The 15,915-nt window shown below is 44.1% G+C and overlaps 1 protein-coding gene across 3 annotated transcripts in view; it reads left to right on the forward strand.

Moving 5' to 3' along the window:
* PLEKHM3 (pleckstrin homology domain containing M3) overlaps positions 1 to 15,915 on the forward strand; it is a 110,936-nt gene that overhangs the window by 14,112 nt on the left and 80,909 nt on the right. For all 3 annotated transcript variants that reach the window (XM_063400310.1, XM_063400309.1, XM_063400311.1), the window contains 2 exons: positions 1,637 to 2,572; positions 14,818 to 14,963. In XM_063400310.1, coding sequence (XP_063256380.1) covers positions 1,637 to 2,572; positions 14,818 to 14,963 — 1,082 coding nt within the window. The remainder of the gene's footprint in view (positions 1 to 1,636; positions 2,573 to 14,817; positions 14,964 to 15,915) is intronic.

A 15,915-nucleotide genomic window follows, 5' to 3' on the forward strand; every position in this document is an offset into this window, starting at 1 on the left:
CTGGGCAGTGGATGAGGAGCTCTTTCCAGGTGGCTACCTTGCTTTGGTGCCAGGAATAGCAGACTCCGAGGGAGATAGACAGATGGAGGCAGAAACCTGGACTTGTGTCTGCTACTTCTGTCACTGTTGGTAAGTCAAGACCCAGCACAGGTACCCTTACTGGAAGGGTGAAGTGGAACTCAAATGAGAGTAAGAGTTTGTTCCTCAGCCCTGGGTTGGTTTGTGGTGCCCAGTGTTACAGTTGCTATTACAGTGTAACAGTGAATGCTTCTGAATTTATAAAGGGACCAACAAAAATTGCCTAGAGCCACATGCGTAGTCCAAGGTGAAAATACCAGTCTTGCCTGTGGTGGCTGAAGCAGTGCAAATCAGGTTGGAACAAATTTTGTATGGAAACCTTTTTTTAAAACTCTGAAATGCTTTAGATAATTCCTTTTAAAATTGCGTAATTTTAGTGCTTGGAGTGATTTGTGTATGGCTGGTTTTCTGTGGATGAAGAAAATTCCCCTCAACTTTGCCTTGGGGCCGGAGTTTGTGTACCAAAGCACCTGAGGTGCTGAGATGTGTCTGAGTCCCTCTGGGCAGCCTCTTTTCATTTTTGGTTGGGTCTGCTGCTCCTGAGCCTGATTCTCATAAATCAGCCAAACTCTGGAGTAAACAGAGCTGCACAAAATGCTCTGGTCCCAGGCTGTGCTGAAATGTGGTGAGAGGCTGCTGTGGTGGGCGCAGTTGTGCATTCCCGGGTCAGTCCCGGTGCCAGGCGCTGCAGGGAGTGCGGGCAGCAGGGCTGCTCCAGCAGCCCCTCCACGGGACACGGCCGTGCCCGTCAGACACAGGTGGGGCCTGTCTGGCAGAGCACGTCTCAGGAAGGGCACAGCACTGGCAGCCGTGTCAAGGGCAGCTGAGGGTCACAGGATGAGAATATGGTGTAGCAGGATCTTCCTGCAGGCCCGTGTGGGACCCCATGTTGGAGAATGTGGAGATATCCTGAAGGAATTGTGGCCACAGAGAGCTCATGCAGGGGTATGTTTAACCTGAAGGACTGCAGCCCCTGGAGAGGACCATGTTGGAGCAGGGAAAAGGTGTGAGAAGGAAGGAGCAGCAGACAGGAGCTGGCCAGATAGCACTATTCCCTTTCCCTCTGAGCTGCTTAAGGTGGGGGCGGCAGAGGAGGTGTGTGTGAAAACGTGAAGTTGAGCTTGGGAAGGAGCAGGAAAGAGAGGGTAAGGTGTTTTAATTTGTATGTGTTTCTCACTGTCAAAATCTGTTTTAGCAGGCAATAGGTTACTTGATGGTCTTGTCCACTTCTGGACTAGGTTCTGGGAGACCTCTAGTGTTTTGTTGCCATTGTCATCCTGGATATCTCAGGAAAGTTGCTTTGTTTCTCTGTTTCTTTGTTCCCTTTTTGTAAGGTGTTTTGTTACCTCTGGGTAAAAAAGTGCTGTATTCTCAGTGGCTCAGATGTAGAGTTAGTGCTTGTGTTTGATAATTACAACCTATTAGATGAAGAGTCTCTCTGTGATCCTATCCTCAGATACACCGTGTACAGGTAGAAGAGATGTGGAAGCCAGAGTTATGTAGTAATTTGAGACAATTTAAAAGAAATAATTGTAATATTCTAATTTTTTTCTTCCAGAACACCAGACAGTGTTCCCAAATCTTCTGAAGAAGGGATACTTGGAAGTTAGAAGAGACAATGACAGCTACTGGCAAACCTGCTACGCTGAGCTCTCCCAGTACAAACTGTACCTATATTGCTTGGACAGCAGTGGCAACCAGACTCTTCCCACCGTGTATCCACTCATGCGTTTTCAGAGGGTCTCTGTTACAGGTGGCATTGAAACCAAGGTGGTGGACACTGTCCTGTCAGACAGCTCACAGCTGCAGCTGAAGGCAGAGTCCTCATGGGAGACTTTGGACTGGGGACAGAAACTTTGGGAAGCGGTGCGTGCTTCTGCGCCTGTGTTTACAAGACAGCAGGAGAAACTGGAGAATGTGCCAAAGCCTGAAAACAACAGTGACCTTTCTCAAACTAATGGATTATTAGAGAAGCCTATGGAGCTCTTCCTATCCATGAATTTGACTGAAAATGCTAAAGAGCACCAAAATATTCTGAAATCAGGGACTCTTTACAGGTTAACTGTCCAGAATAACTGGAAGGCATTTACTTTTGTCTTGAACAGGTCTTATCTCATGGCATTCCAACCTGGTAGGCTTGATGAAGATCCCTTGCTGAGCTACAATGTGGATGTGTGCCTGTCTGTCCAGACAGATACTCAGGATGGCTGTGACTCTTGCTTTCAGGTCATTTTTCCCCAAGATGTGCTGCGCCTGCGTGCAGAGACCCGGCAGAGGGCCCAGGAGTGGATGGAGGCCCTGAAAGCAGCAGCCAATGCTACTCGAAGTTTAACTCAAAACCCACAGGTCACACTCAGGAGCAAACCTGCAGATCGGCCCTTTGGGAACGAGCTCAGAAAGGCCAAGCGCCAGTCTGTGACCACCAGCTTCCTGAGCATCCTGACCACGCTGTCTCTGGAGAGAGGGCTCACAGTGCAGAGCTTCAAGTGTGCAGGTGAGCAGCCAGGTTACAGCATCTGCACCTGCATCCCCTCTGCAGGAAAAGAAAATCACTTGAAAGAGCATGTGTGTGTTTAGCAGCACAGCTGTTCCCTGCCTCTCACTGGGGCTGTAGTTAGCCCTTCTCTCTGTCAAATGTGGAGAAAAACCTATGGGATATTCAGAGGTTCACCTGCTTTTAATGAGCAGTGCTGAAATGTTAGATCCTGCACATACAGCACTACATGGGCCAGGGCTGCCCTGCAGGGTGGCTGAGCTGTTTTCCTGATTCAGGACACTGTAAAGGTGGTCCAGAATCAAAGGGGTTTGAATTAATTTGTTGTCTGACTCTAGTCCTATAGGCAAGATCATGTTTTTATCCAGTTTGGGAATGAAGTGAAAACAGAGAGAACCTGTGTGAATGCAGTTCATTGTCATTTTACTTTAGCAAGAGCACCTGTGTGAAGCAAATTTGGGCACCTTATGCCTAAACTATAGTCTCTGACTTGCTTTAGTTCCACTCACTTAGAAATTGTCAGCTCAAGCAGAAGCAGTTCTCTTGGAGACTTTTTCTTTTGTATTATGGGAGCTGTGTTGGTCGTGGCTCCTCCCCATGCTGCTTTGGAGTGTGATTCTCATGTTGCTCTGGAGCCATACGTGACTGAGGAGTGTCTGTGTGGGCCCAGGACCTGCTGGCTGGCCTGGATCCCTTCCAGGGGAGACCTGGGCCCTAGAAGTACTGGACTGCCCTCTAAATTGACTGTGGCTGCAGTTGGGTTTGTCCTTCTCTGCTAGTCATCTGCAGGTCACGTTCCTGCTCATCTCTCTGCAGTGCATGGGCACCCACCTGGCAGCTGGACTATCATGAGGGTTGGCATCATTGCAGCTAATGATTTGGTCACAGTATCTGGGCTTCTGCCTGAATTCAGCTCTGTTCTTGGCCACCGTTTTATGATTTGATGTAATTTGTTTTATATTTTGCTTCATTCTCTGACTGAGGTTCAGGAGAGTTTGAAGTGAGTATTTTCAATGACTAAAATAGGATCAGGCCCTGGAATGGCAACAAAACGCATGTCTCCAATGTGAAACAGGCTTTAGTCTTGCTGTATGTAGTATGGGAGCAGACTTTTCTCTGGGAAAGGGTGAATTCCCTCTCCCAAACTAGGGATGAATAATCTCCATTCACTCGTGTATTCCCTGCAAAAATAAGGTGCTCTGACCAGGGTTGCATGATGTCTTTTCCTGATACACCTGAGGCATTCCCAGTACTCCTGTGGTCTCCTTTTAGCCTGGCAAACTGGACAAATGTTCTTGTACAGAGAAACTCCTCTTGAGCTGTGGAGGGTCTGTGGGAAGCTGGTCACTGAGATTTCTGTCCCCGAGGATGGGGATTCACAACACTTTCTGTAGGAGCAGGTCCTTTGCCATTCCTGAAACCCTTAGAGCCGGCTGGAACTTGGAGCTGCTGCCGTGGTGCAAAGAATCAAATAATTCTAGTTAGAACTGGGAGAAACTGGGGAAACTTGTTTGGCTCAGAAAAGTTTGTGCTGAGGAGGCACACGGGCAAGCTGAGGCTGTCTCCTTGTTCGTGCTCCCCGCGGGCAGTGGTGCATGGGCTGCTGTTTAACCTGAGGGGCTGCTGTGGTAATTACAGCTTGCAGGCATTGAGAGCGCTTTTCCCCAGGGCTGCTGGGAGGGGTGAGCTTGGAGAAAGATGAGGAGGAGGGGGGAGGAAGAAAAGTTTTGCTGTGAATTCTTCAGCCATTTAGTGCAAATTCCTGTAATTACCGTCTTTGTGTCCTGTCCCAATGGCACATAATACAGCAGAAGCCTTTCCTAATTGAGACCTTACAGGAGGTACAAATCCCTCCTTTGTTCAGCCTGACAAATTAGTGCCAGAAAGCGGCAAGGTCCGAGTGGGAATCAAAGGCAAGCAACACAAAGATGGAACTTACGGCTACAGTAATAACCCTCTCTAGTCCTGCAGGGGTGGGAGGGAAGGAAAAGTAATGACCAATGAAAAATGATGGGTTTTTTGTTATAAATTCCCTTGACATGACAGCACCTCAGGGCTGCTTTATTTATTTAGGAAAAGCGATTAAATAGTAATACAACAGGGCAGACCATTGTCTCTCGAACTACCCCCCTTCCTACAGACCCCTGCTGCCTTGGCTAACTGATTGACAATGAACCTCTGATAAAGAAGGTTGCTGGGAGGACCTGATGGGGACAGGCTTTTTAAAATTTATTTTCTCTTTGCAGTCTTTGTGGGGTTCTCCTCCCCGACTTTTTTTTTCCTGTTTGAAATGCTCTCTGCATACCCTTTTCCTTTTCTCTGTCAGTAAAAGCGTTTCAAGGAATTGGTCCCAGACAAACAGCTGATATTCACAGGCAGGTAGGAAAGAATGTGAGTGTCTGCGCCTCGCTATTGACAGGTTTATCTTGGAGTCTGAGTAGCACTTTTCAACCCCCGATATAAGCCAGGCCAGTGGTGTCAGATGTAGTCATGGGGCAGGGAGGACAAACTGTTGATACCCTGGAGTCAGAAGGGCAGTTTGAAAAAAGTTGTCTTTTGCTTGACCAGCAGATACAAAAGCTTTTCTCCACGTTTGCAACCCTGTTTTACTGCAGAGGGCAGGGCATTTTTTGTTGTAATTTGAAAAAACTGAACAGGCCCCTGATTAGCAGTGGAGAGGCAGGGAGTTTATCAACCTTTTTAATTTTGTTGCCATTATTTATATTTTTGGCTTAGACAAAGGCTTCTAGGGAAAGGTAGGCATTTCTCCTGGAGGAGTTCTCCTCGAGGTCTGTAAGGAGCAAATATCCCCAAGTGCCCTTCACTATCGTTATTTCTTTGTCATGTGGCATCACTTTTCCATAGATGGGGAAGACAAATGGCCTTTGTCCTTTCCTCCTGTTTTTGCATAGCTCCTGTTCTTTTGATGGCTCTCTTCTGTTTCACCTTTTGTTTTCTTTCTCCCTGTCCTTTATTAAAACAGACATTTTTTCCAGAGAAGTCAGTTGTGTCTGCCAGGAACTCTTGTTACTTAGACAGCAAGTCCTAATGGATGTGGGAATTTCTGCCTTCTGGAAAATATGCTCTGTGCCCTTTCATTTGTCTGTGTGGCTTTCCGTGCTCCTCTTCTGGGGTGCCTTCTGTCTTTTCCTCCCTGCTTTCTCCATGTGTCCTCACTTGCCAAAACGATAAATACTGCTATTAGGGCTTGAATGACTTGGCTGGCTGAGCTGAACACTAGGTGCAGAGAAGCCAAGGTTAGTAAATGTGCGATTTCCTGAGCTTGCAGCCCTGTCAAATGAAGCAGCAGGTGGAGAGCTGTTGTCTTTCAAGGAATCATTCTGCACCTAGTGCTGTGGTCATGTGTGTAGCATGGGGACAGCCCAGTGCAACATGCACGGGTCATGCAACCTCTGCTCTGTCTCAGCCCCTTGCTCTGGAATCAGTCCCTACTGCAGTAAAAATGAAATTCTTCCCCCCCCCACCTTAATGAAGAGAAAGTGTTTCCTAATAGCTTGCAAGCCAGCAAGTGTGATTTAAAAACAATATAGTCATGTCTGATGTCAACTTTCTTCAACTTTCCAAGGTATCATCAAAAAGCCTTGCAGTTGAAACATCTCAAATACAGAGAGTTGAGAAGCATCCTTAAATTTAGCAAATACTTAGTGAACTGTCATTACACCCAACTCTTATTTGTAGCATGCCACCGAAATAAAAATGCTAGAGGATAAACCCTAGCAAATGCAGCACATAAGGTCCTTTGGAAGGTTTTCAGCACGCTTGTCACATTTCAGTTCTGAATAACCATTGTTCTCACCTGTCCAGGGCTTTTAGGATTGTGCTTTTTCTAAGTGCTGTATTTGTTTTGTGCTTGGTTTCATTTCAGTTGATCTCTTTCTTCCAAGGCTTCAGCAGCTTTTTACCTTCCCTGCATTTGAGACTCCATAAAATCCCCTAGGAATGTTTTGCACTGTAAAGGTTCTATTGTTTAGGTATCTTCACTTTAGGCTTTAGTCTTCTAGTCTTGTATGTGACTTTCAGCCCTATTTCTATTCATTTAAAGCTTCCACTGCTAACAGTGGGGTTTCTAAAACAGCTGAACAGAAAAAAACCTTGGTCTAAGTTAGTATTTGGAAAATACACCTTGTTTAAACAAGGTCACTGACTTGTTGGGAGGAGTGGGGGAAGTGTTTCCAAACAAGGGTGAAAAAAAGAATTTGTGTAGCAGGGACCTGCATGCCTCGAAACATTGCTGGGCCACGGTGCTTTGCTATATGACTGCTCGTTTTGGAAAAAGATTGGAAGATACTACATGCTTGGGTTGATTAACCTGTTTATGAGTGATCAGTTATGATCACAGAGGCCATTTAATTTTCATTGATGAGTTCTCCAGTGCAGTTCTAGGATGGCATGACTAGAGGAAGTGACAGTGGAAACTATCAGCTTTTTCTGATAGAAGTTGGGACCTTCACCCTCCTGGGATTTGGCTGGTACCTTCACAGAGTGAGATTTTCACCTCCATGGGATTTGGTTTGGACTTGGGTGCTGCTGCCTAGAAGTGTAGTTTAGATAAGTGCTTGATCTGTTCAGTGCCTGTTCTGTGCCCTGATGTGCACTTTGCAATCGACTGGTGTTAAGTGACTTCTTTGTCTCAGCCTGCAAGAGGAACTGCTGATAGGACTGTCTTGGCTGATGAATCCACATATTCCTCCTGGCAGCCTTGAAAGGAGCCTTTTCTGCCTCTCTAGGGATAGGTGACCCCATTGCTCTAGTCTGCCCCTGTCAACAACTCTGCAGGTTCTCAGCACATTCTTGTGCTAATTTATTGTACTATTGTGAGCGCAGTTCTGCTGGGTGTAAAGGTGTCTCTACTGTAGGCACAGGCTGTTTGTTCTTGGCTATGCCTTGTTTCTTCCTGCCTTGTGGGTGCTAGGTATGAGTTCCACTGCCCCCAAAGAACTCTTGGTTGTCTGGGGACATTTTTGGTCCATTTGTTGTATGAAACTATTCTTGAGGGATCTTTTGGCATGGAGTTCAAAGAAAAGAATGCCCAGACCAGGGAGTCTACAAGTGCAAGCCTCACCTTTGTTGAGGTAGAAAAAAGCTACATCTGGGCATTTAGTTTTTTAAGAAAGCAAAGCATATGTTCCAATGCTGCTTGCTCAGTTTTACCCTTGCCCCATAAAATTTGGATCTACCTGACTGTTCTGACAAAAAGGAAGTATTTTTCAGACCTGAAAACACCAACACTTATACACCACCCCCACACACCCACAGTTCTTGTCTGGAGAACCCAGAGGTTCTTCATGAATTGTGTGCAAGAGAGAGCTTTGTTGGGCTAGCATCTTTTAAATCAGTCAAGCCAGCTTTTGCTACTAAAGGCCTTGTTGTCCCAGAAAGGCACAGCCATCTGCACAACACTTTTTCTGAAGTTGCAGTTTTTACCAGGTTCCTCAATTGGTTTGGGCCATGACTGTTAATTTAGTTTTTTAAGAAAGCAAAGCTTATGTTCCAATGCTGCTTGCTCATTTTTACCTTTGCCCCATAAAATTTGGGTCTACCTGACTGTTCTAACAAAATTTGACAGAGAAGAGGTAGCGAATCTCAGAGGTGGAGAAGAGATGTGTGAATCTCAGAGGTGTCACAGAAGCCAGCAAGCATCACAGGGAGCCTGTCCTAATGCTGCTCTGGAAAAAAATTCTGTGAGGTGCACTGTGCATTTATTTGGCATCAGTGTCCTTGCAGATGTGCAGCCTTGAGGGAAACACTCAAGGAAAATGGCTGCTTTCGGGTCCACTGCTGCAAAACACGGGCATTTGTGTGTGCATTGGCAAGGCTCTCCCTCTTCTGTTGCATGCCAAAGCAGTGTACTATTGCAAAACCATTACACGTGGATCAAATCAGGGGCAATGTAAAAGAAGTTACAGAACAAACCAGAGGCCAACTGGTAGGAAGGGTTTAGGTTCTCAGTCTGGCCTTCTGCAACATCTGTAGTCTCTGATATGAACCTGTGCTGTGTAACTCTGGATAATTCATATGCCCAAGGCAGTGCTGGGGTACTGATGTGGGACCAAGAAGAAATTCAGCCAAAGAGCATTGGTAAAAATGTGTAACCATACTTACTGCACAGTTGTTTCTTCTGTTAAAAGGAGATACAAACCCAGTTGTGTATTCAGAAATAGCTGGTTATTTCTAAGTGTGCTAATACTGTATCAAATGAAACTTGGCAAACCAGGTAGCCTTCAGTGTAAGTCAGGGAGTGAATTATGCAGGGGTAAGTGGTCTTCAAACTACTGCAGAGCAGAAATGAAAACTGGGTTAGAGTAGAGACTCATATTGCTAAATGACCTGGCTGAGGTGCTAGCACCAGTGTTCTGACACATAAATGACTGGCTTACTCTTTGCTCTTTGCTCTGTTCTCTGGTCTACCTTCTCAGTATGTAGATCCATGCAGGAATGTAATTGACTGTACAAATAGGAATGCCATTATTAATTATGCTTACATTATCTCCTTACTTCTAGCTGGCAGGCAGGCTTCAAGAGCTGATCCAGAGAGTGTGTTCAGTTCCCATTCCTGACCAAAGAGCTGGTGAATTACTGACTCCTACCAATAAATCATTCCATGGTAGATCCCATTTCCTTCTGTCAGGGAGCACTTCAGAGTCTCAGCAAAGCACCAGAGACTGCAGAGAATAATTCTATAGGGGCATGGGGATTAGTTTGAGGTGTGTGGTGTTATTCCTCAGCACTGTTGTCCTGCAAACACAGGGAAAGGATTTGAAAATGTGCTATAGGAGAATGCAGACTGGCCATGTCTTAGGTTAAAAGGATGACAAACAACAACTTACGTATAAAGCATGGCTTCAAAGCTGTTTGTAATTTCCTCAGAGCATATTATCTGGGAAGAATATAACTTTGCCACCTCTTAGAATTTGACACTAAAGGTAAAATCACCTATCTTCTGATGAAACTCAAGTGAGGGGAAATCCAAGCACATAAAATCTAGTTTCCAAATGTATAGTTTTGTTACTTGTCATTTGACACAGCTAAGATTTTTAGTTTTCATTTAGTGATGAAATGTTACTCTTGACTTATACATGTGAAGAGCAAGCTTACACTTTGAATTTTAAATTTGGGTGTTATATTTGAAGGCTTAACTACTATTGGTTCTGCTGGGAAGGCAGAATTCAGCTGTGTAAGCTACAGCATGCCTGTCTGCTGTCTTCTGTAAAGGACATGTACAATGCAGGCATGCAGAATGCTGTGTATGCACCCTTATGTGCTATCACCTGACTTGTTTCCAGCATGGGGTTTTTTTTCTTGATTGTTGATCTTTGCAGAGAAAGTCACAGCTCTGTGTGTTCAGCATGACTGATACGAAGGGTTTTATTCACTTCCCCTACCCTCAGCCATCTATTGGGTGTCTACACCAATCCAGTCTTTGCTGATGGGAAGAAGGGCTGGGTGCCTAGGGAATAATTCATCTCATGGGCCTTGGAGAGCTGCTCTGAAGCTGGGAGCCTGTCGGACATCTCCGACACTGGGATGGGTCACTGGAGTGTCCAGTCTCCCCAGCCCAGAGCCACCAAGCCTACACAGCTAAGTCAGCTGAGCTGGAATGTGTGAGACAGGAAAGACAGGCGTATGCATACTTTCAAATGGTGTTAAGAAAGATCTGTTATTTTAGCACTTAGTCCTGAGCTGTAGCTGATAGTCAAGGTTTCCATTGACTTGGAACACTTGGGACATCCTCTGGAGTCAGCTGGGGATGTGTGAAGCCTTCCTTATGTCTGGAGAAGCTGATCTAGTTTATAATAAAAATGAGGTGTGCATATTGCTGACATGATATGAGTTTTATATGTTGCTTAGGTAGTTATAACTTGATAGCGTGAAACCCACATGGTTTCAACACAGGATTTTTTTTTACTTTAATCTGTTAAGGCATTGTTGTCTTTTTTAAAAGTTCATAAGAAGCTCACAGAAAATGTAGGCAAGGTGAGTAGTGTCAGACTTCGCTTGGAGGTTTATAAGGTTTTAATTATTTATTAAAAATAAAATTGCTCTGGAAAGTAATGGTGGGGAAAGGGCAAAGTGTAATGCAAACCTGGGTAGGCATAAGAGAGAACTGAATTGTTAGTGTATCTTCCTTGTGAATTTGAGTTTTCCCATGGTGGAGTGAATTGGAATAGATGCACAGGAATAAAGGTAAGCAACTGAAGTAATTCTCACCTTATTTCTGTTTGTGCTGAGCTGATAGAGCAATGTTGTATGTCTGATCTAACACTGAAAATTTGTCGCTGTGCTCCTTCTGCTTAGTCTGCTTTATGCCTTTATCAAGCTGAAAGCTTTTTGAAGTCTGTGGATCATTTTCTTTTCTTTGTATTGTATGTTGTTTCTAAATGAATTAGCCTCTAAGCTAATCTGTCACAGATTTAATTATGGCACACAATCACAAGGGACTTGCTTTTTCCTGTTACTGAGCAAGGAACTCTATTGAATAAGGAAAACAGTTGTGTACTTGATTCTAATTTGATCTTTCATTTTCTCTGCTTCACTGTGGAGCTACTCTAGTCTTTTCTTGCCAAAAGATTAAAGAGAAAGCTATCTAGATAAAAAGGATAGTTGGATACGTCTTCCTTGACCACAAGAATATGCAGCAACCTGAAAGTGGTGTTTTCTGTGCTTCAGAGAAGACGAATTCTGTTCAGATATCTTGGATTCCTCCTCCATTCTAGACCACCATCTTAAGTTAAGGAGAGACTTGTGTTGCAACTTTTTAACCTCACCTTCTGTACTACTTTCTTCCTGAAGTCTTCACACTTGGACATGAGCCTCTTGACGTTGATACTCCTGGTCTGCTTACAGAAATGTTGTTGAAATAGATTCATCTGTGCCCAACAGCACTTTCTTACTGCTATTTTTTCTAACCCCTATTTTCTTTCCTTGATTCCGAGGTTGTTTTGTTGTATTTTCCGTGATGAAAGGTTTGGGATGATTCCTTCCCTCTCCTTGCTAACAGTATACCTTGCAGCTACACTTCTTCCCTCTGTAGCTTGCTCTGTAACATTCTTTAAGGAGGGATGATTTTAGGTGCTAGCAAATACTGTGGTATTCTCTTTGCATTAGGCTCCAGGCTTGCCAGACCTTTGTACAGATGTTATATAGATAATATTCTGTGTGAGCATTAGGAATGGGTGGGAGAGGTTTGGTAAAAGTTGTGCTGCTTTTTTCTCCCATCCAGTGCAAGGTGCTTTCTCTAGTAATGTAAGCAATTAAGTGTTTTCTCTGCAAGCATGGTCGCTTCCCAAACCCTAAACTATTTGTTGAGTTGCGTTATCAATCTCAGAGGTGGTCAGCTACATCTGATTTACCTGCTGAGAGAGGTGCTCAAGAATTGCAAGCCAGGAATCAGCACTACCTTTGCCTTTGGTAAACATCATGGCAAGTTGATGTACCTGAATGCCCAGGTGCAGGATTTCTAAGGTCATTAAGGCAATGGCCAGTCCTTCTTCCTCTTCTTTCTCTCTAATTCTTGATCTATTTTATTCCATCTTAAAAAAACAAAGTAGCATAAGTAGTCTGTGCCACAGAAATATGTTTGTCACACTACACCACTTTGAACTGCATAACATCAAAGAAAATCAGTGCTTTGATAACTTGATTTGAAAGGGTTGTAGAAATAGCCGTCATTATGAATCACAACAGAGAGGAATGGAAAAGATGGTGATTTTCAAACAGCAGAGCTTGTAAAGTAGGGGAAAATGTAAGGTGGATGCCAGCGCCACATTATCATCTAACAAACCCAAACTACACAACTGCTATGTAGCTTTGCAGAATATGTTTTCTTGAGGATATGAAGAGGAATGAAAAATACTAGGTGTAAAGAGGAACAAGGAAACCCGTGTGGGCTCAGGAAAGGGTTGTAACAAGGGAGAAAGCAATTCATGCTGCTTGAGTACAAATTTCTTCCATTTTCTCCTCTTCATAAAACCACCCTTCCTGAAGATGAAGGGCGTCCACGATTGCTTGCTGAGGCTCTCCTCACCCCAGAAAACTTCAGTTCTTATGGGCTGGACATAGGGAAGATGAGAGAAGCCCCCCAGCATTTCTTGTTTTGTCACTCCTCTCCTGAGAAAACTCTCTCCATGGACTGGAGTTTCTGGTTCTAGGAGGCTGCAAAAATTAGGCCTTAAAGTGGTAAATTTTCAACTGCAAATATTTTGATTTAGAATTTTGGCAATTCAGATTGGACTTCAGTTTATTCTTACCTTCAGTCTAACAGACAGGAGGTAGAGCATTAGACAATGTAGCAGCCAGTGGAGTGGCAGGGGATGCATGGTGCTAGTTAGGTGAAATCAGTATGTCCTGTCCCATCCTCATCCCCAGACAAGTAAGTGTTGGCTAGTGGGGAATGTTTATAAGGTTTCAGTGACACTGAGTTGGGAGACTATTTGCATTCAAACACAGCTTTATCACTAGAACTTTGTTAATACTTACACTCTGGTCTTATGAAGGGTAAAGAAGAAGAAATGAACATAGTTATCTTTTATCAACTGACCTGTTTATATATTTACTTCTTCCAAGAAACTACATGTCCTTTTTTAAAAAAAACAACAAACAACAACAAAAACCAAAAAACAAAACAAAACAACAACAACAACAAAAAACAAACCACAAAAAAACGCAGAGGAAAAGGGAGATGGAAACAGGGTATGTCCCCTACTGATTCACTTGGTAGTGTGCATTGCAGAGAATCAGTGACCAAATGGCCCTGGAGTGTGAAAGAGGAGGAAGTGAGCTAATTGTGTTGGTTAGGTCATTCTAATGATTTTCTTAGAGCAGAGGGGGACATGGTGGCATCATTTGATGTGGGGAAGGAGGAACTCAATTTATGCCTAGAGAAGCTGACCTGCAATCTTTCCTCAAATCAGTGTGACTTCTGCTGGGGAGAAAAGATGCTTTCAGCTGGAGAAGTCACATAAATTACACTAAATGAAATTATTATATTGATGAAAGCAATCAGTCAGTGGACTTCTACCTGAAAAACTGTTTAACCAATGCTTTTGCAGTAAAAGTGACGTACAAGGATTCTGTTATTCAGTATTTAGAACCAGATGCAGCAGAGACCATCTGAGCATACAGCACATGCCAGAGTGGGGCTCTGGTGCTCTGGCTGAAACAATAAATGTCATATGGGGACGCTGGCATTTGAAGGAAAAGCAGAAATACCGCCGTGTGTGCTGTGTCTAGAGGTGTTGTTAACAACCACATACATCTTGGTGTATCTTACCCAAACATTTTTATCTGCACTTCCTGAGCAGGTTGTTTAATGTGACTGGGCTGTCTGTCTTCAGCCATCCACTCTAATATTATATGAACTTCTGGCTCATTTTAGTCACTGTTGAAAGACAGAAGTGTCAAGTACGTTGAGGTTTTGTGAAAACAGGTGGTCAGGTGAAGGAGATCTCTACATTAGTTCTTTTCAACTAAAGCAGCAGCTTTTGAATACATTGTTTTACCCCAGGGACTCCACACAAGAGGGCATGGGAAGAAGCAAGGGATCTAGCTGTGAAAAAAGTGTCAGGCAGACCTCAGACCTTGTAAGACACAGAGTAATACCATCGTAAGGAAAAAAAACCCTGCTGGAAACTGAGCTGTGTCACTGCTGCTAGTCAAGAACTACTCATTCTCAGTGTGACTGCTGCTCAGTTATTATTCATGATCTGACTGTGGTTTGCCTTGGCTGTGCTAATTCTGTGGCTGAGTCTTACCTGCCAAGTCAGCATCCCTTCTGGCTGTCAGCAGGAGCTGGCTTCACTCCTGCAGGCAGGCATTGCTGGCCCGTTCTGTTGTGGGGAAAACGGGAACTCTCTGGAGCAAGCACACAGTAGAATGTGACCTGTCTAAGCTTCAGGCCATGGTTTTCAGATGGCCACGGCTTTTAAATGCCCAGTGCCTCACAAGCAAGTCTTCTGCCTTTGTTTCTTGAGAAGTCTAAGTATCTTTTGACTGCTGTCTGAACTTTTTGTCACAGACGATCAAATTAACGTGTGCTTTTTTCAGTGCTAGTCCAAGAATACTGATATTTATTTCTCAATTTTTTATGGAATGAGAAATGTCTCTTGGGTCAAATAAAGAAAATATTAAAAGGATCTCAAATGGAGGAATACTTTTCTGACTCCATCCTGAATGCATGTCTCTGGCTTGGTGTACAAACCCAGACTTTTGCCCTCTCTTTTCTCTAGGCTGTCAGCGCTCCATAGGTTTGTCCCATGGGAAGGCCAAGGTGTGCAGCTACAGTGGGTGGTACTACTGCAGCACCTGCCATGTGGATGACAACTTCCTTATCCCTGCACGGCTGGTTCATAACTGGGACACTTCCAAATACAAGGTAATCTCCCTGCAGGTTGGAGTGCTAGCAAGTGAGCTGAATTGCTGATAGAAACACAACAGCCCAAAGGCTGCAGGCATTGGCTGCTAAATACTGCCTTCTTCATCCCTCTTGACAAAATGAGCTACACTCTCTATATAAAACATGTTTTCATCACAGTTTCCTTGGCTAGATTTAAGGTGTTCCTCCACAGGAGCAGCCATGCTTCTCCTTCTTGGTGGCATCTTTTTCATCACTGCTTACCTGGCTGTTCAAGGGACAGGGAGAGGTAGCACACAGCAAACTCTCTCTTAGCTCTAGTCCTTGTAGTTACTGGGCCCTTGAGGAGTACCTGTTTCATGACCACCAGGGACTAAGGATTGGCACCGCTTAGTGATGGATGCTGAATTGTGGAAATGCCTATAGGAAACTGGCTTACCAAATGCAATATTTGTGAGGCCCAGTATGTCCTGTCTCTTGGCATGAGCATTTTGAGGATATTAGAAGGACATTGCTGTAGCACTTGATTGAACCAGACAGATGAAAGTAACATAACAAGAAAATTCTGCAGTTGTTAACTTGACACACAAGAGCTTTTCTAAAACTTTTATAATCTGCTATTTGCTGCTGCCTTGGTGGCTGGTTGCTAGATAGAGGCACTGATTACATGCCTCAGAGCTTTATACCAGTAAACACAGTGTTGTTTTGCCATCTCAGGCAGTATATGCTGAAGGAATAACAAACTCATAAGGAATCCAGACCATACTAGAGCTTCAGACCTAGCAGCCACTGTTAGGAGAGGTTGTTTGATGTTTTGTGTCTGCAAATATTATTATTATGTGCTATTTGTAAAGGAAAAAATAGCCAGTAAATGCCCTATTAGAGGAAAAGCAGGTCTCTTGAAGAAAATTTGTCAGATGGGGAGATTATTAAAAGGTAGCCAGAGCCTGCCATCAGGAAAATGATAGTCTTG

The sequence above is a fragment of the Prinia subflava genome, chromosome 6 (assembly GCF_021018805.1).
Source record: "Prinia subflava isolate CZ2003 ecotype Zambia chromosome 6, Cam_Psub_1.2, whole genome shotgun sequence".
Taxonomy (NCBI): domain Eukaryota; kingdom Metazoa; phylum Chordata; class Aves; order Passeriformes; family Cisticolidae; genus Prinia; species Prinia subflava.